Source organism: Tiliqua scincoides, chromosome 5 (genome assembly GCF_035046505.1).
Source record: "Tiliqua scincoides isolate rTilSci1 chromosome 5, rTilSci1.hap2, whole genome shotgun sequence".
In the NCBI taxonomy this organism is placed as follows: Eukaryota; Metazoa; Chordata; class Lepidosauria; order Squamata; family Scincidae; genus Tiliqua; species Tiliqua scincoides.
Genome location: NC_089825.1, coordinates 42057926 through 42078796, shown reverse-complemented (window position 1 = coordinate 42078796; position 20871 = coordinate 42057926). Strand labels below are relative to the sequence as shown.

General features: G+C 41.9%; 1 protein-coding gene across 1 annotated transcript; it reads left to right on the top strand.

Moving 5' to 3' along the window:
- The first annotated feature begins 592 nt into the window (after positions 1–592).
- Positions 593–19691, top strand: SGO1 (shugoshin 1). Its single transcript, XM_066628924.1, has 10 exons — positions 593–678; positions 3438–3585; positions 3683–3879; positions 4691–4795; positions 5877–5944; positions 7389–7552; positions 9237–10073; positions 15432–15602; positions 17711–17888; positions 19213–19691. The coding sequence occupies exons 2-10, from the start codon at positions 3444–3446 to the stop codon at positions 19361–19363; spliced, it is 2013 nt and encodes a 670-aa protein (XP_066485021.1). The 5' UTR covers positions 593–678; positions 3438–3443; the 3' UTR covers positions 19364–19691.
- Positions 19692–20871: the final 1180 nt, after the last annotated feature.

Sequence of the window (20871 nt, the reverse complement as noted above, 5' to 3'; positions counted from 1 at the left end):
CGTTAAAATAACGGGGGGGGGGAGAACAAGTAAGTAAGAAATAAGTGAGAGAAGACTCTCTTAGGCTGCAATCCTCTCCACACTTCCCTGGGAGTAAGCCCCATTGACTCTAATGGGACTGACTTCTGAGTAGACGTGCATGGGATTGGGCTCTTAGTTCTATGTGTGTGAAATGCCACTGCTTTTGCAATTACTTTGGTCTACCAAGCAAAATTAATTCATGTACCCATTTCTATGTTCAGGCCTCCCTCTGTCCCAGGACAAGACAAAACCCGGAAAACAAACTTCTTTGTCACTCTAGTGGTTACAAGTCTAGGTTGCAAGTCTTAGTCACTCTAGAGGTGACATCATCTGACTTGCCTAGTTATCCTTGGAGGGCCAGGAGCAGGCTGACAGTGTTGTTATAGGGACGGAAGCGCTGAGGAGCCAAAAGTCTCGAGAAAGCAAGCACGAAAGGACAAGGTTCGTGCAGGGCGGCGCAAACTGGTTGAAACCTCCCAGTCAGGGAAGAGTACGTGACGTCACCGCGCTCCCCAAGTCAGCCAGCCAATGGGGTGGCGGGGCGGAGAATTTCGAACGCGCGGGAGGAAACGGTCGACGGGGCAACGGCTTTTTTCGGGGCTTACCTCGTCGCGCGCTGTTCTCGCGCGGGCGCACCTGGGGTCGAGAACGAAGCAGGTGAGGAAGGGGCGAGGTGACGAGAGCGTGTGCGCGCGAGGGGCACGCGTGAGCGAGCCCACCAGCGGCGCTTGCCTAGGTGTGGCTTTATGAGGATCTCTGGTGTAAAAGGGGCAGCGGCGTGGAGGGGGGCTAGTTGGCTGGGCGGGGGCTGGCTGGGGCTGCCTGCAGGTGGGAGGGGAGGAGCTGGCTGGCGATGGGAGGGGGGCTGGCTACTGAGGGGCTGTGCGGGCCGAGGCCGCCCCAGGGACGGTCAGCTGCTCATCCTCCAACTTCCTCCCAGTACACTCCTGAGTAGACCCATAGGACTGCGCTGTCAAAGCGCCTTCCTCCAGGCGCGCTCCCTTCCCCTCAGCCCTACCTCCTCTGGAGCTGCCAGTCACTGCCTCCTCTCTGAGGGGCACCCCCTGGTTCCTCTCCTGCAAGCAGGGTGTCCACATGCAGTGGAGGACAGGGCGCCTCTGCCTTGAGCCATTACACAGAAGAGGGAACTCGGGCAGCTGCAGGTCAACGTGGGAGGGTTTGAAAAGCCACCCCTGCCAACATTCCCCCTTCTATACAACAGCTAGAGGTATATACACTCTGAGCTCCTTTGTATCTGGTCACCCTGTATAAGGTAGATCAGAATGTACACTGTATGTACCCTAAATGGCTTTACATCTTCGCTATTAACAGCATTGTTTGAGATCCATACCAGGCAGTTGGACTGGTGGCTTACAGCTGGAATCCATCTACTCTAAGGGCCCGATCCAGCGCAAGAGCAGCAACGCTGAATGTCCACCACTGTATACTGTGCTGGATATAAGCAGACTGGAGGTTTCCTTGGGGGAAGGGGGCATTTGTCCCCTTACCACAAGTAGAGCTCCAGCCTGCTCAGTGGGGCTCCTTGAGTCAGCACCTGGTAAATTGCTGGCACAGACTCAAGAAGCCCTGTGTTGAGCATCTGAGCCTGACATGGGGGGTAGGATTCGGCAGAGGAGGCCTCTGCCAGTTCCACCACCTCCCAGGACTGTCCTTCCCCACCCTGTTTTGCCCTTCCTGTGTTCTGCTGCCCCCCCCCCGTACTCCTCCATGCCACTCAGTGCTTACCTTTGCTTTGCTGGTGACCCGGGCTTCTTCTGCAGCATTAACAGCGTGGTGCAGGCCATTGGGCTGGGACTGCAGCACCAGCAGTACAGCAGCTTAGGATCGGGCTGTAAATGTGTATTTTGCACCACATGGCAATGAATAAAAACATTTTCAGCATCTTCCTAAAATCACAAGTGTGTGGGCTGCATGACTTTCCTAGGGACCAAGTTCCACAGTGGTGAGGCCATCACTAAAAAAGCCCTGTCTCTTGTGTTTGCTATACAGACGTCTGCCCATGCCAGAAAGCAGGGTCTCCAGGGCATATCAAAGGAGTTGAGCAAGTTAACATGTTATACTTTCTTCAAGAAGGCTTGCTGACATAATGATCCAGACATCCACTAGAGCAGGAGTGTCAAATTCATTTCATAGAGCGGGCCGAATAGCATTCATGATGCCTGCTGAGGGCCAGAAGTGATGTCATTAAACAGGTCAAAACCAGAAATAAGCACTCTGTTCTCATGTAGGAACTTATTAGTTGCTAATGACAGAAGAGAAAATACACAAATCTTGATCATATTTCAAGATATGGAAGAGCCCAATTATCATGTGGACCTCAGCATTGCTCAGCAGCTGAGAGCATGAGGACCAGATAAACAACTTCTGCAGGCCACATCCAGCCCCAGGGCCTTATGTTTGACACCCTGCAGGACAGTGTTTTATTTTTCTATTTACAGTTACAATGTATTCAATATTTATTTAATCCACTTCTGTTAATAGAAAAAATCTAAGATTGAAGTAACTTGGTAAGGTTCTCCCAACACTGTAATTGTTTATGGTTTTAATGTTTAGCATTTTTTGTTTTTAAATTATGCATTTGGTTTTCATATTTTTGTCCGTTTTTGTAAACAGCTTTGATCTCTTGCAAAAGTAACCTAAAAATTAACAGACAGTCCAATCCAAACCTGTGCTGGAGCAGCAGAGCAGTGTGGCCCATGCTACGTCCAGCGCTGGAGAGGAGCAGGCTGGAAGTCTCCTTGAGGTAAGGGGACATTTGTCTCTTTACCCAGGTGAAGCCCCATCCTGCACATTTGGGCTTCTTGGACCTGCACCTGCTATTTAAAAAATAGAAAAGATCTGGGGGGGGGGGTATAGGATTTGGTATGTGCTGTCCCTAGCAATCCTGCCTCACTCCTGGACCCAATCTGCCCTCCCCGTGCCCAGTTGTGTCCCCTCCTTCCCCTGGCCCCTCCACTGCCTGGTGCAAACTTAACTGATCTGTTAGATGATCCATTTGGATCCAGCACCAACAGGATGGTGCAGGCCTTCCCACTGACTCTCCTTACTCACATAGAGCATTTTATGGTGTTCTTGCAACACAGCACAGCAGTCACTGGGCCAGTCACTGCATAAGCACCAGTTTGGATTGCACTGTAAATAAACAAAGATCAAGTCTTTGACCACATTTTGTGATGTTCAATAAAGTTTTTCCAGCATAAAACTAAATAAGTGTCAAGTAGCTCTAAATGTACATGTTTGTGGTTTTTTCAAATTTAGTAAGATTCTGCATGCAAGATCTCTCTAGTGGGTATTTTATTGAAAGTAGGGTGCTTTCATCAGCCTTCAATTCTTCAAAGATATTTTATTAAATATTTCTAAACTAATAATTTGTCTTGTTCTTCTGTATTTTGAAGTGAAATATGGCTAGAGAAAGGTGCTTTAAAAAGTCTTTTAAAGACAGCCTGGAAGATATAAAAGAACGAATGAAAGAGAAGAGAAATCAAAAATGGGCAAAGTTGGGCAAACCAAGCCAAGTCTTATCTGTCAAGGGTAAAGTTGCAGGTACTGTAAATATTTGTTTGTTTTTTTTTTAATATTGTACTGAAAACATTCTCAGAAATACAGGTTCTGGGACTTAAGTGCTTCCAATTTCTTTCAGACAACTCTTCTATGCATTTGAAAAGCTTGCAAGCAAATAATCAAGGATTAGCTCTGGCTTTAGAAGAGGAGAGGAGAAAAATGAGAGAAGCCCAAGATATTATCCTGCACTTGAAGAAAGAATATCAGCATCTAAAGTTTCAGATGTTTGTCTTGCAAAGAAAGCTTGAGTTACAACAAGAAAAAGAATATGCTGAGGTATTTCTTTAACATTTTGTGTGTGTGCATGTGTGTATAAATTAAGCAGTTACACTTCATAGCAGAAAACTCATTTACATGTGATAAGCAATATAGGTCTGAAAGAGGAGAGGTGCTTGAATGTACTCTCTGGCACAGTTGCAGACCACCATTGGGTTCTATGGGGCAAATACCCTGGGTGCAAGCCTCTAGGACCCCACCGAAGCCTCTCTGAGGCTCCCAACAGGGTTGGAAACTGCTTCTGGTTTTCCGGAAGCAGGGTTTGGGAAACCTCAAAGAGGAAACCTCAAAGACGCAGGCTTAGGTCGCATGAGGCCTTGTGAGCATCAGGTGAGTGGGAGGGGGTGGATTTCCACTCTGGTGGCAGCGACAGCCCGTGGGGGACGCCATTGTGAACTTCTGCCCTGGACCATGGGGCTGGGGAGGTCTGCCTCTGCTCTAGTATACCTCAGGAAATATTCCCTAGGAGATAATTATCTAAACTGATTGAGGTTCTAAAAATATCATGGTAATATTTTGTTAACTGACAAGCGCCCTAAATCCACTAAAGCTTTAGATTGATTAGTAATTGATATTCCTGTGTTTCAGTTGATTTCAAATCCTGATTAAGTTTTGCTACCTACTTATGCTTTTTCAGAAGGCACTTCAGAAGGCATATTAGGAGTTAAAGCAAGGAGTAACTGGGGTATGCAAAACTTTCTGTACTTTCTTCAGGCTGTGGAGCAGATCCATTTAAAATAAGAATGTAATGACTATGTGACTATAATTGCTTTATAATAGTTGGACTATTTAACTTTTGCTTTTCAACTAGACCAAATTTGTAGCTTTGAAGAAGATTGTTTTGCAAGCTATTCAACTCTTACTTGAAGCAACAAATCTTCTTAATCCAGAACATAATGCTTCTACCTCAGATCCTGTAAGTTGTTTTTTTTAACCTTATTTATCTGGATTGTAGACTTGACAGTCAGTTCAATATCCCTGAAAATACTTGCTTATGTAGACAATTCAGCATTGTGCCTAAGGCTTGAAATGTTTTGTTATTAACATATGTAAACATCAGAATATGTTAGGAAAGTGAAAAACATAGAAACTACAAATGGCAGCTCATGAGGTGGTTGCAAAAGGGTAATAGGCTTCTGCTAGTGAGTAGTGGTTGAGAGAATGGAAATATGATGCCAATACCAGAAAGGCATTGGAAAGTGGCGATGGAGGCTGTTGAACAGGTAGCTCGCAGCAGAAATCCTATACTGCTGCTATTTGGCATCTATTCATCTATACTGTGCTGAATTAACAGCCCTCATGCTGTTGGCTCTGGTGAGGACCTCAGAGTTCCCGTTTGATTGCCATTCAGCAGAAGCATAATACCCTTTTGCATACGTTTTCAATGTCCTGCCTCACAAGCTGCTAGAAATCACTATTGTATTATGTTTTCAGACATCTGATTTTAATTTTTTGGCCATAACTTTTGATAGAATGTAGATATTTCACTCTGTTTTTTTCATTGCATTCTGCTGTAAATTACACACCAAATGGTATATAACATGATGGTATTATTCCTACAAATCATGATTTTGGTCACTAGTGGTGTCAACCCTCCTGAGGCTGTCACCTGGCGTGGACCGCTCCTGCTAGCTACACCACTGTACTTTAGAACATGATATTGCCAACATAATATATATATTTTTATTTGTTTTTGCTATTTACTGGCAAGCTACAAAAGAGAATTGTTTTCAAATAGGAATCCTAGTACAGTTGTATACACTGAAATGTGAATCTTTTGAAACTTAAAAATGAAAGAAAGATACTGTGCTATGTCAACAATATTCAGTGACGCAAAATTGATTGTGCAGAGTTAACTTGGACAGTTGTACTGGTCTTTTTAACTTTGGTATGTGATGCTTAAAAATAATTCTATACTCAGGTTACTGACCTTGTTATAAATTATGGACTACTACCTGCATTATCGCTTCAGTGCAGAATATTTTAAATTTTTACAGGGGCAGAGACGATGTGCTTCAGTGCATGAAGAATGTGATGCTGATCACTTAAGAACCCAAGATTCTCTGTAAGTGTACTTATGTTTAACTTTTTAAGAACCTGTTACAAGTTTCCTGGTTATTTCTCCTCACAAAATTAAAATGAATCAAGAAAATACATGTTCCTAATGAACGTCTTTGGAAATAGATTGTTTTTATTATCTTAGCAGACCACCCAAAATAAAAACATGCTTGCATGACAGAAAATTGATAATGCAGCATGAGGTCAAAATTTTGATGAACCATAAAACTGAAGGAAGATGGGAAAAGAGAGATGGGCTCAGAGATACTCCTTGGGCCTCCATATCTAGCCTCCATATCTAGCTTTATTTAAACTGACTGATCCTCAAGTGGTCCAAGTCAAGGTGATTTACTTAATCACAACTTCAACAATGTCAAATTCAAAAATGTTGCCATAATCTTGAAAATACGATTTTGTAGAATGTAACAGATCACCATGAATCCAGGAATATCCTAAGTTATCCTTTTAATTAAAAGTCAGAAAACTTACTAACCTGTCAAAATGTTGCCTTATGTATTTCATGGGTATTGCTAGCAGGAGCTAATTGCTGCTTTAGTGGAGGGGCTAATTGCTGCTTTGCTTTTTCCGCTGCACCACAGTAGCAGCATCTTCAGCAGGGCATCGTGTGCAGACAGCAACCTTGGCAACTAGCTCCTGTCGGTTGCCATCTCTCTTTTTCTAGGAGGAAATTGTCCTATGACACGTTGCAGGATATTTCCTGTCCTATTCTAGAGGGTGAAAACACCGACAAGTAGCAGGAGCTGGCTGCTAAAAGTCAGCATGTGAAATGCTGCTGAAGCTATTGCCACGGCCTATGGAGGAATAGCAAAGAGGTTCTCAGAAGAAAACTTTGCCCCACCACCACTCATCAGAAATTCCACATTTCCTTTTGTTACCAGGTGACTGGTTAAACCTGTCATAGAACTATATTTATTTTTCCTAAGAAAGCAGAAAGCTCATCGCGGATTCCTTCGAACTGAATGCTTTACTTGAACTTGGTACTGGTGTTGGGTTACCATGTGCCCTCTGATGGTGGGCCTACCGCTGCTACCAGTACTAAGGTTTATAGGGGTCAGCTCAGCCAAGTGGGCCATTTGATGACATGGGTCTTTGGCTAGCGCCTTGTCGGCCTTCTGACAATGCCAATGCTTGAACTTGACAACTTCTTTTAGATCAGCAAGTTTTCATTAAGTGCATTGTTCTGATTAAATCAGTGGAAAAATAATTTGAAGATGAAAATAAATTAATCACCAAGTTGCTTTGCATTCCTTTAAAGATGTATGCCTTTTTATGTAATTAAGAGAGTGGAGCTACTCATTAAAATTAATTTAGGAAATGGTGTTTGGAAAATAAGTGGAATTACCGTTAACACTTGGGGCAAAGTGAAAAACCAAATGCTAAACAAAAATTTGTATTAAAAGAATTAATTACATTCCAACTATTCCTCATAGGGCACTTCTAAAGCATGTCCTTGCTGGAGACATAAGTAAACAGGACAATACATTTAGACCTGAAATGGAGAATAAGAAGGAAAATAATTATTCAGATTTTGTCTCTGATTGCTGTCAGAGGGTTGAAAATACATCTCCCGCCATTATACCACAGACAAGTACAGGTAGGTACTACCACATTTAAGCTTCAAAAACATAGGTTAAAAGTTAAGTCTTGAAGAAAATTGGCCAGAAGATAAAGAACTGTTCTGCTGGTTTTGTGCTACTTACATTGCAATTCTATACATGTTTGTTCCACAGTAAGTTTCATTCTGTTTAATGGCATTTGCTCCCTGGAAAGTGTGGGTAGGATTGCAGACTAACAGCCCAATCCTGAGCTGCCGCAGCACTGACAATGACTGCTGTGGCATCCTGGCTGCACTAGGCAGCTGCTGGTGGTTCCTCAGGAGAAGGGAAGTAGCCCTGCAGTAGGTCTACTCGATTCTGTGGTGGCTCTTTAACCAACCCAGAATCAAGGGTTCTATGCGACCTGACATGGGGCTCTCGATCCGATGGAGCTGACCTCCACTGATCCCATGCCTCCTCCCCACCTCTTCCCACACCCCCATTTACCTCTCTGCCACCCAGCAAACCAGATGAGCACCGGGCAGTGAAAAACAGGCCCAGCACTGGGCCTGGACTAGTGCAGGCTTGGGGTAGGAGTGTTTTGGAGCTGGCAAAAGGTGGGCGGACAGGTGGGCGGTTCGGGCCCAGGAGGAGGGTGGAACCGGTGTCTGGCGCTTAGGCTGGATCCTAACCCCCCCCCCCCCGAGCAGCTGGGCATAACCAGCCTGCTTGAATTTGCATCAGCAATTTCCCTGGCGCAGACCTGGGTAGCCCTATTGTGGTGGCTGCTGCGCAACATGGGGATAATAAATCCCCTTACTCTGAGCTGTGCAGCAGCCAGCTCCAGCTGGCCTGCCTTTTCCAGTGCAGGTTAGGGTTGGGCTACAATCCCATGCATAATTGGGAGTCTCTTACCCTGGGAGTAAGTTTCACTGAACTCAACGGAGCTTATTTCTGAATAGGCACACATAGGATTGCACTGTTAGACTCTGGATTTCTATTCACACTGCAACCATGTTGCATAGGAAATCTTCTGGTTTTGACCCTGTGGCATGAGGGTCTGCTTTTCAAAAGGGAAAATGAATGTAGGCAGTTATGGATGGTTTGTATATGCTTCATAAGTTTAATATTTTTAATGTATACATTATAGCACTCAAGCCTTTTGGTAGTAAATAGACCACAAAATCAAAATAAATGTGTCAAGCATACTTACTGTCTTTAAAGAATGCATCACCTCTAGATTTTTGTATTGTGTAATTAGGGAAAAGTTCTGAAAATAATTGCACCAAGTGCATTAAAAGTATTTCCTAGAATAGAACCAACTCAAAAACACAAATAACTTGTATTGAGGCAAAAGAAGAGACTGGACAGGGAGACATAGGAGGACAAAACAGACTTTCCATTCCTCATAAGTCTAACATATTGCCTGTGCACATATTTGCAGATTGAGAGGGAAGGGAGACTTTTCTAAAAACCTGTAAAAAATCTCACGTGTGAAAGCCAGCTGTTTGTTATATCAATATTATCTTTTTATAACTGTCCTATATAACATAGTATTATGTCAACTTTATTAACCATGTTTGTTTTTCTGTAATGCTGTTGTTTTTACTAATTGTTAAAGTATGCTTTCTTGGACAGTCTTGCTGCATTTCTTTAGCTTGTCCTTGGAAAGTCCTGGTAAATTAGGCATCTTTATAACTCCAGTACCAGCTGGAATTGACACATCTTATCTTAAATTATCAGATTGGCGAAGTAATTCCCACAAGAACAGAAATATTTCTTCAGAAGTACAGGACAGACAAGCTGATAATCCCTTACCCAAAAGTGTATCTACCCGGCGTCGCTGCTTCAAAACCCAAAATGAACTGAGCATATCTGACAGCAACCATTCAGAAATACCTAAGCAGTTAAAAGAACATTGTCAGCAAGACAGGCCTGAAACAGGCTTAGAATATGAAGAATTAGGTAATGAACAATATGAAGAAACAAATCCTGGTCAAGAGAATAAATGTGATGTAAATACGAACTATAATTTGAAACAGTCTGATATGCAGATTGAATTGTGTGCCACAGCGGTGGACCCCAAACAAATGGATTTTCATAGTGTTGGAGATTCTCAAACACAGAATAAGAGATACCAAAAGAGAAAATTGGAAACAATGAAACGATCTTCCAGGATGCAATCCAAAAGAGAGAGAAGTCGGAGCAAACAATCCTGTTCAAAAGAAATGGCAGATAAACTAGCTGGTTCCCGTGATGCTTATGATTTTATTTTTGCGGAGGGTGTCCATGTTACACCTTTCCGACAAAATAAAGAAAATGAAAATAACATGAATGACAAAGAACATGTAGAAACTATAGAAATTCCTAGTAGTGACTCATTCACTTCACAAGAGGATTCTGATGACAGTCTCTACGTGCCTTACACCAAAAAATCAAAATGTCGGAAGAGCTTAAACTGTACAAATGATGCAAGCCCAGTACACACAAGACCACGACTGAAAAAGATTACATTGGAGCAATGTGACAGAGATACTGAGGGGAAAAACAAGAATGCTAAAAAATCAGAAAAGTTTATGGGTAAGTGGAGGGTGGAAAGTCAGTTCTGTTTTTATTATTTTTTTGAAAAATTTAACCTTGTATGCAGATCAATACCAAGCTATCTGTGACTAACTTTTTAGAACACAGAAATATTTCATATATTCATTCCATACTTGGAAGCAAGGGAATTGAATAGACATTGATTCTTTACAGTTTGCTTCATACCATTTTATAAGAATTTTGAGATTTTTTTTTGCAAAGTCTTAAGTGTTTGCTTGCCTTTGCTAATGCCACTTTAGCTTCAGTAACTGCTTTATTAAAGTGATACTGAAAAGTCATTTCTCCGTGTTGAAACAGGAAAAAAAAGTTTTGATTAGTAATCTCTACAGCAGTGGTTCCAAACTTTTTAGCACTGGAACCCACTCTTTTAAACAACACTCGATTGGGACCCACGTAGGTTACCAGACTTTTACAAAAAGGAGAGCTAGAAAGAAATATTTCATTTATTTATTTATAAGCAATAGTAGCCAGAAAAAAGACCCTCAAGCATTTATCTTGCTGTGCTTGTAAACTTCAGGAACTCAGCTCCTTAAGGGGCAATTAGCAGCTGTCTTGCAAACTGCAGGAGCTGAGCTCTTTGCAGGGTAATTAGCAGCTACAGTATCTGATTTTTTTAAACATATTTTATTTATAATAAAGAAAAAGGGAAAGAGAGACATAATAAGAAAGAAAATAAGAAAAACAAACATTTAAAGATACATTAAAAAAAGAAATACAAAGACTACTTCAAAAGTGTAGCACGGGCGAAGTTGAATGTTCTAATTACTTACAGCTTTTAAACCGCTGAGTCGATAAGCCTGTTGACAGCAAGGTTGGTAGTTCGAATCTGCATGGCGGGGTGAGCTCCCGTTGCTTGTCCCAGCTCCTGCCAGCCTAGCAGTAAGAAAGCATGTAAAAATGCAAATAGATAAATAGGTACCACCTCAGTGGGAAGGTAACGGTGTTCCATGCATTTAGGTGTTTAGTCATGTCTGCCACATGACCACAGAAACTGTCTACGGACAACACCGGCTCTTTGGCTTCGAAACGGAGATGAGTACCACCCCTAGAGTCGGAAACGACTAGGGTTGATGCAGTGGGGAACCTTTACCTTTTATCTTAATAATTAAATTCACACCCATATATATGCTATATCTCCAACAGCCCCTTTTGTTATATGTATTCCATTTCAGATTATTCAGATTTCTCTATTCCTTTCATCTAATCTATTATTTTATTAATCTTTCATCTAATCTATTTCTTATTATTTATTAATCTTAAATATTAAGCTCATTAACTCATTATTTTCTCTCATGCAGAAAATCAATAATTTCCAATTCTTCATAAAATTTTCTGTTGATTTCTTTTTAACGTTATAAGTTTGTCAAAGTTCATTAACTTTCATTCACCATTCTTCTATCAACAGAATGTCTGTAGTTTTCCAATATTGCGCATAAAGAATTTAAGCCATACTTAACCATATACAAGAATAAGAATTTCACTTTTTTCCACATATTCATCTGTCAGCAAAAGAGTTCAGGTTTCATTTGCGCATTTGTTCTTAAAATAAACTGCATCTGTACATGTATCTGTATGCAATATTTTTTTGCTTTAGTACATGTCCATGATAAAAAGATCCCACCTGTTTTTTACATTTTTAGCACTTGTGACAGGTTTTCATACATCCGTTAACTTACTTGGCATCGTATACCATCTGTAAATCATCCTATATGCATTTTCTTTGATATTAACATTCAAAATAAATTTCATATATTTTATCCATAATTTCTCCCATTTTTCAATTGAAAGTTCATGACCCACATTTTTAGCCCAATGAATCATACAACCAACCTGTTCATCTTCCATTTCAAATTGCAACTTATAAATCTTAGAGATTATCTGCTCTTCTGATTCTAGTTGTTTTTCCAATATTAGCTCTTCCTCTTCAAATCCATATAATTTTTATCGATTTTAAATATTTCCGATATTTGTAGAAATAGAAACCATTGACATTTAAAACCTTTTTCTATTAATTCTTCTCTAAACTTCAATTTATATTGCCCCTGTATAAAACTCTTTCTATGTAATAACCGTTTATCTCCCTATACTGTACTCAAACCAAAATGTGCTTCTTGTGGTGAAGTCAATAGTAGAATTTTACTGTATATTTTTATATTGGTTCCATGTCTGTCACAGTTCATGTCTAACATAATGATTCTTAAATTCAATATTTTTATCATCATAAGTAGCCATGGCAACCAAATTTTAAATCATGTATCTGATTTTGGAATAGCCTCAAGGCTTGAGACAGTTATCTGATCTTTCCATCACCCTTTGGCAACCTTCCAAAAATCAGGTTGTGACCCACCAGTGGTTCCCAGCCCACAGTTTGGGAACCATTGCTCTACAGCTTTCTTTTTAATGGTTTGTTCTTTGAATATGAAGACAACTCCTTCACTGTGATGTTATCTTGGGGTGATCGCCATGCTGTTACACTCATTCCAGAATGCCCCTCTTCCACCATTCTCACTCTCCTCTATACAATATTTGAGTGTTCAAATGGGCTGGAACTTAGTGTTCTTTTTCCTTTTTCTTTTTCCCAGCTGGGAAATGCTGTAGGATAATTTATTAGCTGTTGGGAAGAAATTGGTCAAATTAAAATGTATAACTTGATAACAGTGGCAGCCAGTTTAGGCTTGCTTTGTCTGGAGCAGAGCTGGCCTGCAAATTGCCTCAGATGATTAATATGGACAGCTTTTGAAGCCAGCCCTCATGTTCACTGTTTCTGAAGCCAGTTGCATCACCAGCAGCACCACTCATGCACAGAAATACTTCCTCCTCGGCTACCACTGTTCAGTTCAGAGGCACTTTCATCACCATCACCACCCTTAACTTTCTAAGGGCGAAGTTCTAACCCACTTTCCAGTGCCGACAAGGGCAATGCAGCTCCGAGGTAAGGGAACAAACATTCCCTTACTTTAAGGAGGCCTCCTTGAGTACCCCCCACCTGCAGGATGCAGCACACATCCCATTGACACAGCTATGCCAGTGCTGTAAAGTGGGTTAGGATTTGGGCCTAAGTTTGTTTGCCCAACATGATCTGTAGAAGATGTTATTCGTTCATAAACCACTATGAAGTGCTTTGGTGAAATGGTGGTATATAATAGTGTTACAGTGAAGAGCCGGGATGGTGTAGTGGTTCTGGACTTTGACTTAGACCTGGAAGATCCAGGTTCAAATCCTCCTTAGCCATGAAGCTTCCTGGGTGACCTTGGGCCAGTCACTGTCTCTCAGCCTCACCTACCTCACAGAGTTGTCATGAAGACAGAAGATAGGAACTATATGCACTACCCTGAGCTTCTTGGAGGAATTGTGGAATTAAAATATAAATATTCTTAATTCGTTGCTTCCAGCCCTCTGAGATGGATGACTGGATTCGTGTGGTAGAATGGCATTTGGCACAGATTCATGTACCAAAATATTGTGACCTACTACCGCTTTGTCAAAAACATATATGTAGCTCAGAATAACTTGACTGTTTCCATTATGCATCCTTCCTCCGCTATCTGTATGTTCTTTGATGTTCACATATATGTACTGCACATATTAGGGCAGTACTTCTTCGTTATATGCTTTTCACTATAAGGACTGAGACAAAAAGTTGGGTGAAACAATATCTCCACCTGCTGGCAAATAAGATAAATAACTGCACAAGGCATCTGAATGAAGGTACTTGAGCTGCTGAAGATGGATTGAGCTACAGCATTCTCTCTAATGCTGCCCCTAAGTGAGTGGAGCACTACTGTGGTTATACCTGCAGTGGTCCAGAGCACACTTCCTCTCAGTATTCTGTTGGCTTCTTGCTGAACTTCCCCCCCCCCACCGCATCCTTTGCTGTGTTTCTACAAACTAGGGTGCAGTATGGATCCCCCCCAAAAAAGTGAGAATGAGATAAGAAAAAGTGGAAAAATCAGTGAACTGTAAAAGTTTAGTTTGGAACTAAAGCTTGAAGTGTGAAAGTGCAATGAACATGCTGAAAGACAAAAAGACACATTTTTCTTGTTTTAGGTTTATTGAAGACTGGAAATTTCTTATGGCATTAGGCATTTAGGGTGATTTTGGAATAAATTTAGAATGGCTTTGGAATGAGTTAGAATTTTTTTCCATTGAAATTAATGTAATATATGTACTCATCCAGATTTTCACTATAAGGTACTTTCAGGAATAGATTAGGTACCTATAAAAGGGGGGAAGGTGTACCTTGAAGAGTAGGACATCATGAGGATCTTTATTGGAGCCATTACCAATATGTGGCAATGGCCACTAACTTATTAAAGACAGTTTAGGTCAGTGGTCATCTGGACACTGCCCCCTTAAGGGGAGTGCAGGGACTGGCATGCACTCACCAATCCCTGCAGAAGCCTCCCAGGGATGCGGAGAGCCCTGTGTGACTCTCAGCAGGGCTCCCTGAGCTTTAGAAAGTGAAAGCAAATTTATCGTGCCCCACCTTTGGTTTGCAACTGTAATGCAATTGCAAACTGGAGGCAGGGCACAATCACTTTGCTTTCACTTTCTAAAGCTCAGGGAGCCCTGCGGAGGGTTGCGCAGGGCTCCCTGCACCCCAGGGAGGCTTCTGCAGGAACTGGGAAGTTCATAGCAATCCCTGCACCCCCCCTTAGTGACGTGATCTTGGGGATCGCGTCATTGCCTTCCTCTGCCCCCTGCTGCCTTCCTTGCTACCCTGCAAGGAATTACATTGGTTCTCAAGCTTCCTGGAAGTTTGAGAACCACTGGCTTAGGTAAATTCATTTGCAAACATCACTGGTTATTAACCATGATAACTAGATGTGCCCACATTTGTACGTACAGGTGTGCCATTCTGCAGGGCCCCCACAGATGCGTGAATCCACGGATATGGGGAGACATCCCGTGGAGGCAAGGGGAGCTGTGCTGTGCAAGGGTCTGCTGAGCTGCGCTCCCTTCATCACTGGAGGGTGGGGGGGGGTGTTGGGCCCACCCGCATCCATGGATAAGTGAATCCACAGATATGGGATTTGCAGATATGGAGGTCTCCTGTAGTTATCTGTGACACCAGATCCTGCATATGAACAAGAGGGCATGGAAAGTTAATGGAATACCATAGGTTATTTTTCAGAATCTGGTCTCTGGTAAAATCAGACAAGACAATAGTCAGACACCCACTCCTGAAGTTTAACCCCTGACTTATCCGAGAGTCATAGAAAATTCCATGATTTTTGGCTCAATACCTGCCTTTGATTTATCTGTGAGATCAACATACTTGGGTATCTATGGTAATTTTACAAAGTTGATTATCATTTTTTTCTTTATCTGTTATAGATGTACAGGAAAGCACTGACAAAAGTAGTGCCTGTGAAGCTTGGAAAAACAGTCACTCAAATGCTACAATGAAAGTTGATGACATTGTTCCATGTCTGGCTGTCACTGTAGTAGAAAAAAAGAAAAAACAGAGCAAGAGTTCTTTCACTGAACATTCTAACTTTGAAAAAGGTAATTCTGTTTTAACTTGCCATCTTGGGAGTCCTGTTATTCCTGCACTGTTCATATTTTTTATAGATGCAGCCCATCCATATGATCAATTTTCATATTAACTACAGAAGTGGGCTTAGAAATAGTAAGGCACAATTTATGTATATTCATACAATATCTAAAAAGCTCAATCATATGCATTTTTGAAAGCGAATCCCACTATTTGGGGCTTACTCCCAGATGTGCCCAAAATAAGTTTTTGTATTAGTAACAAGGGGTGGATTTGCCCTACAGAAGGCAAAGTATCATGGTAGTGCATTGATATATGCTATATGACACATGCTATACGGGAAAGTGGTGATCTCTGTCCTCCACACACAATTATAGCCAAAGTTGTTACTCCTCTACAGCTGCTTGTGATAATACTGGAATTAATTATGTGATGGAAGACTAAGGGCGCAATCTTAACCCCTTATGTCAGTGCTTTCCAGCACTGGCATAGCAGTGCCAATGGGACATGTGTTGCATCCTGCAGTTGGGTGTCATTCACGGAGGCCTCCACAAAATAAGGGAATGTTTGTTCCCTTACCTTGGAGCTGAATTGCCCTTATGTCAGTACTGGAAAGCACTGACATAAGGGGTTAAGAATGTGCCCTAAATGATTTTTCCACTTTGCAGATGCAATGCAGTAAGCTTTAGTTGTATGCCTTCTGGCAGTCTTGATCTAACCAGTTATGCTTGAGGGATTGTGATAACTTTGCACTTTCATCTTCATGTGGCAAGTCATGAAATTACTATCATGAAAATCACCAAACTGTCAATATCTGGGTGACACTATTAGATTGTAGTACAAGACTAGAAGAGCAAAGATTTGTGTGTAGCGGGAAAAGTTATTGGAGTTGTCTCTGAAATAATTTGCCCTCTTAGTTAAGACAAATTGATTAAATGTTAGCTACTTCACTAAGAGCTCAATCCTATCCAACTTTCCAGCACCAATACAGCTATGCCAATGAGGCATGCGCTGCATCCTGCTATGGTGGTGGGGGGGAGTCACTGAGGCCTTCTCAAGGCTACATTAGTGCTGAAAAGTTGGATAGGATTGAACTATCTATGTACTATCTTATGAGCCAATCCTAAAAAGTGCTGCAAAGCACTTTGCGACAGCGTGTCTTTTTGCAGTGCTGGCAGGAAGGCCAGAGCCTTCTCATTGGAACAGATAAGTCCAGCGCTGTGCAGCACAGGGTGGGGGAAGGTAGCAGGTGAAGTGAGCATTTTAAAGCTAAATATGCTGGATTAATAGAGCAGAAGTTGAACATGAATATAAAGAAGTGCCCCTGTATCCACAGGGGATCTGTTCCAGGCTCCCCTCCCCATGCATATGGAGGAATCCCATCTCCACATCTCTTTGCACCAGTTAATGTAGTTTAGAGCAGTGGGTCACAACCTGATTTTTAGTGGGTCATGAAACTGACCAGCTGATAGCTGATAAGGAAAATGTATTGAGTCCTATGGAAAACTGAGTCACCTGTGCATGTTTACTTGTGAGTAAGCAACTGTGCCTTACCTCTTATTGAAGGTCAGGTGATGGGGAGTATAAGGCCACCAAAATGTCCCTATCTGATGAACATTGAACTCAACAAATGCTCTAGAAGGCTTCCCGCCATAGTAAAGAGGATAAAAACAGAGGCTTCAGCAACTGGTAAAGTGAAACTTAAAAAAAAAAATTCATAAAGCTAGAGTTGTTTTGAAAATTAGGTCCAGGTACTAAGAAGTTTTGGAATCACTGGTTTAGAGGCTTGCCTTTGAAGCCAAGCTTTCTTCTTTTTACAGGTCACTATAAGACTCCTAGCTTACAGCATGATGGACAGATTGCAGGCAGCCTTCATGCCCATTGTACTAGCTTGGAAGCTTATAGTGACCTGTAAAAGGAAGAAAGCTTGGCGCCAGCAGTAAGCCTCTAAGCTATGCTCAGGAGTGTGGGGGGCATGGATACTGTATCTGCAGACACAGGGGAGCTGCCTGTACTGTGTGAAGCCACGCACAAATCTTGGATAAAAGTTTACATTTAAGTTGTAAGCTTGTTTAAATAGTGATGACAACAGCAGAGAAATATTGACTTGTTTTAACAGATGAACCTTTTGAGGCTCTTCAAGCCTCTCGACTTCATCTTGGAGACATTACCAACCTTACATCTTCTACAAGAACAACAATTTCTCACCCTTCCATCAGTACAGATGCAAAAGATACTTCTCACCGCAGCCGCAGATGTACTGTTAGCGTGAGCTATAAGGAACCAAGTCTCAGTGGGTTTGTATCTTCCTTCTTCAGTTTGTGTTCTAATCAATTTTTTTTTCAAAACAAAGTTGCATAATCAGTTTAGAAATGCTTCAGTTATAAAGAGGATTGGATTTTGTCTTAGGCTCTAATTCTGTGCACACTTACCTGGAAATACATTGAACACAGTGCAGCGTACGTACAAGGAAACATATAGGTGGGGCCCTCCTGCGAATTTGAACCCACATATTTTATTTACCACGGGTCCCAACCTGTGTCTGGAGGGTGTCACTGAACCTCCCAGGTGCAACTGGAAGAGCCTTCTGGTTGTGCCTGGGAGAACATAAGAACAACCCCACTGGATCAGGCCATAGGCCCATCTAGTCCAGCTTCCTGTATCTCACAGCGGCCCACCAAATGCCCCAGGGAGCACACCAGATAACAAGAGACCTGCATCCTGGTACCCTCCCTTGCACTTGCATTCTACATAGCCCATTTCTAAAATCAGGAGATTGCACATACACACCATGTCTTGTAACCCATAATAGATTTTTCTTCCAGAAACTTGTCCAATCCCCTTTTAAAGGCATCCAGGCCAGATGCCATCACCACATGCTGTGGCAAGGAGTTCCACAGACCGACCACATGCTGAGTAAAGAAATATTTTCTTTTGTCTGTCCTAACCCAACACTCAATTTTAGTGGATGTCCCCTGGTTCTGGTGTTATGTGAGAGTGTAAAGAGCATCTCTCTATCCACTTTATCCTTCCCATGCATAATTTTGTATGTCTCAATCATGTCCCTCCTCAGGCGTCTCTTTTCTAGGCTGAAGAGGCCCATAGCCTTTCCTCATAAGGTGCCCCAGCCCAGTAATCATCTTAGTTGTTCTCTTTTGCACCTTTTCCATTTCCACTATGTCTTTTTTGAGATTGCGGTGACTAGAACTGGACATAATACTCCATGTGTGGCCTTACCATCGATTTGTACAACAGCATTATAATATTAGCCATTTTCTTCTCAATACCTTTTCTAATGATCCCAAGCATAGAATTGGCCTTCATGTTTTGAGGCATGGGAGTGTGCATGCAGCCTCTGTAAGACCTCCAAGGCTTCTGAGAGGCACTTCTGGTTTTTCATCAAACTCAGAGTGCCTCTCGGAAGCCTCTGGGTGGACTTGAGGTGCAGGGAGGCTGTGTATGACCTCTGCCCGCCTCAGAACAATTCCAGATGTGACTAGAAGGCACTTCTGGCCATGTCTGGTGATCCTCTGATGGAAATGTAGTAATCTTAAGAAAAGCAAGAACTGACAGCAGTGTTTAAGACCAAGCATGTAATATTTTGTTAACTTGTTTTCATAGGAAGCTCAGAAGGGGAGATCCTTTCACAGATACCGGATTTCTCAACTCTCCTATTTTTAAAGACAAAAAGAGCAGCAAGCACAAATCTGTTAAAAAGAAATCACTGTCCAGATACAATGAGGCATTCATTGGTTGTTTTGAGAGCCTCTAATGGAGCAAAATATGTAACTCACCAGTTTCAATATTCTTATACTATAAAGGTAAAATCTTAGTCAAAATTCTGTTACTGGAAAATTTTAACTGTATGTGTACATATCATTGCTTTACTTATGGTTTAGATTTCATAAGCTTTTTCAGGAGCGCTCTGCCTGAGCCACCACCATTGACATTCTGTGACATATAGATTATCTACTAAAAGGACTTTAACAAGAGTTAATTGAACTGATTGATGTAAGTAAGATCTCTGTCTAGTTTTAAGTCTCTGTCTTAACTCTGTCTAGTTACTTTGACATTCTAAAAACATAGGTTTTTATGGATCCTTAGTGTAAATGCAGTCATTGTAGTTTTAAAGTCTCAGATTTCAAATGTAGTTGTCAAACTTCTTTATAGTGTTTTCTAAACTGCCTTTTACTGATACCAAAATGTATAATAAATTTAATAAAGCATCAAAGAGACATGCAGTTTCAATATTTCAGTCATAGTTGAATGGGGACAATATTATTTAAGAAATTTTAATTGTACCCTTTAAAGCTTACTCTTTAAAGTTAGAGCCAGCAGGGTAGCTCACAGCAATGACTTCAATTTATATCCTGTTCTATTCCATGGGCTCAGAGCAGCTTATAGCAGTGGTTCCAAAATGTTTTAGAACCCACTTTCATGGTGACACTCTGTCAGGAGCCACCTAGCTTTAAAGGCCTTTAAAAAAATCTCACTTTATCAGCGGCTCAAGCTTCTGATTTTATCCTTTTTACTATACTGGGGGGGGGCATCCTGGAGTGTGTGTGTTAGCTCTTCAGTCATTAGATTGGAACAATTTGGGTTGCCGTGCATTCCCTGTTGCCTGGCCTTTGGTAACAGCTGAGCCATGGTCACCTACTCATTAATAAATGTGCACATGTGGCTTGGTTTCACATTCTGTAGGGCTCAATCCATTTTCGTTGTCATAAGAACAGCCCTGCTGGATCAGGCCATAGGCCCACCTAGTCCAGCTTCCTGTATCTCACAGCGGACCACCAAATGCCCCAGGGAGCACACCAGATAACAAGAGACCTGCATTTTGGTGCCCTCCCTTACATCTGACATAGCCCATTTCTAAAATCAGGAGGTTGCACATACACATCATGTCTTGTAACCCATAATGGATTTTTTCCCCCAGAAATTTGTCCAATCCCCTTTTAAAGGAATCTAGGCCAGATGCCGTCACCACATCCTGTGGCAAGGAGTTCCACAGACCAACCACGTGCTGAGTAAAGAAATATTTTCTTTTGTCTGTCCTAATTTTCCCCAACACTCAATTTTAGTGGCTGTCCCCTGATTCTGGTGTTATGTGAGACTGTAAAGAGCATCTCTCTATCCACTCTAACCTTCCCACCCATAATTTTGTCATTTTGAGGGGTGGGATTTCCTTCTCGTTTAGGGCCCTAAAGGCTGCTGCCTGATTTATGAATACTAAGGGATTTGGCAGCAGTGCTCTCCACCCCAACCCCCACGTAGCAGCTT

Excerpts from the sequence above, each read along its gene's own strand:
- SGO1 (XM_066628924.1), top strand. The coding sequence starts at position 3,444 with ATGGCTAGAGAAAGGTGCTTTAAAAAGTCTTTTAAAGACAGCCTGGAA. Across the intron at positions 3,586-3,682 it reads TGTCAAGGGTAAAGTTGCAG|ACAACTCTTCTATGCATTTG; the intron begins GTACTGTAAATA and ends AATTTCTTTCAG. Across the intron at positions 10,074-15,431 it reads AAAATCAGAAAAGTTTATGG|ATGTACAGGAAAGCACTGAC; the intron begins GTAAGTGGAGGG and ends TATCTGTTATAG.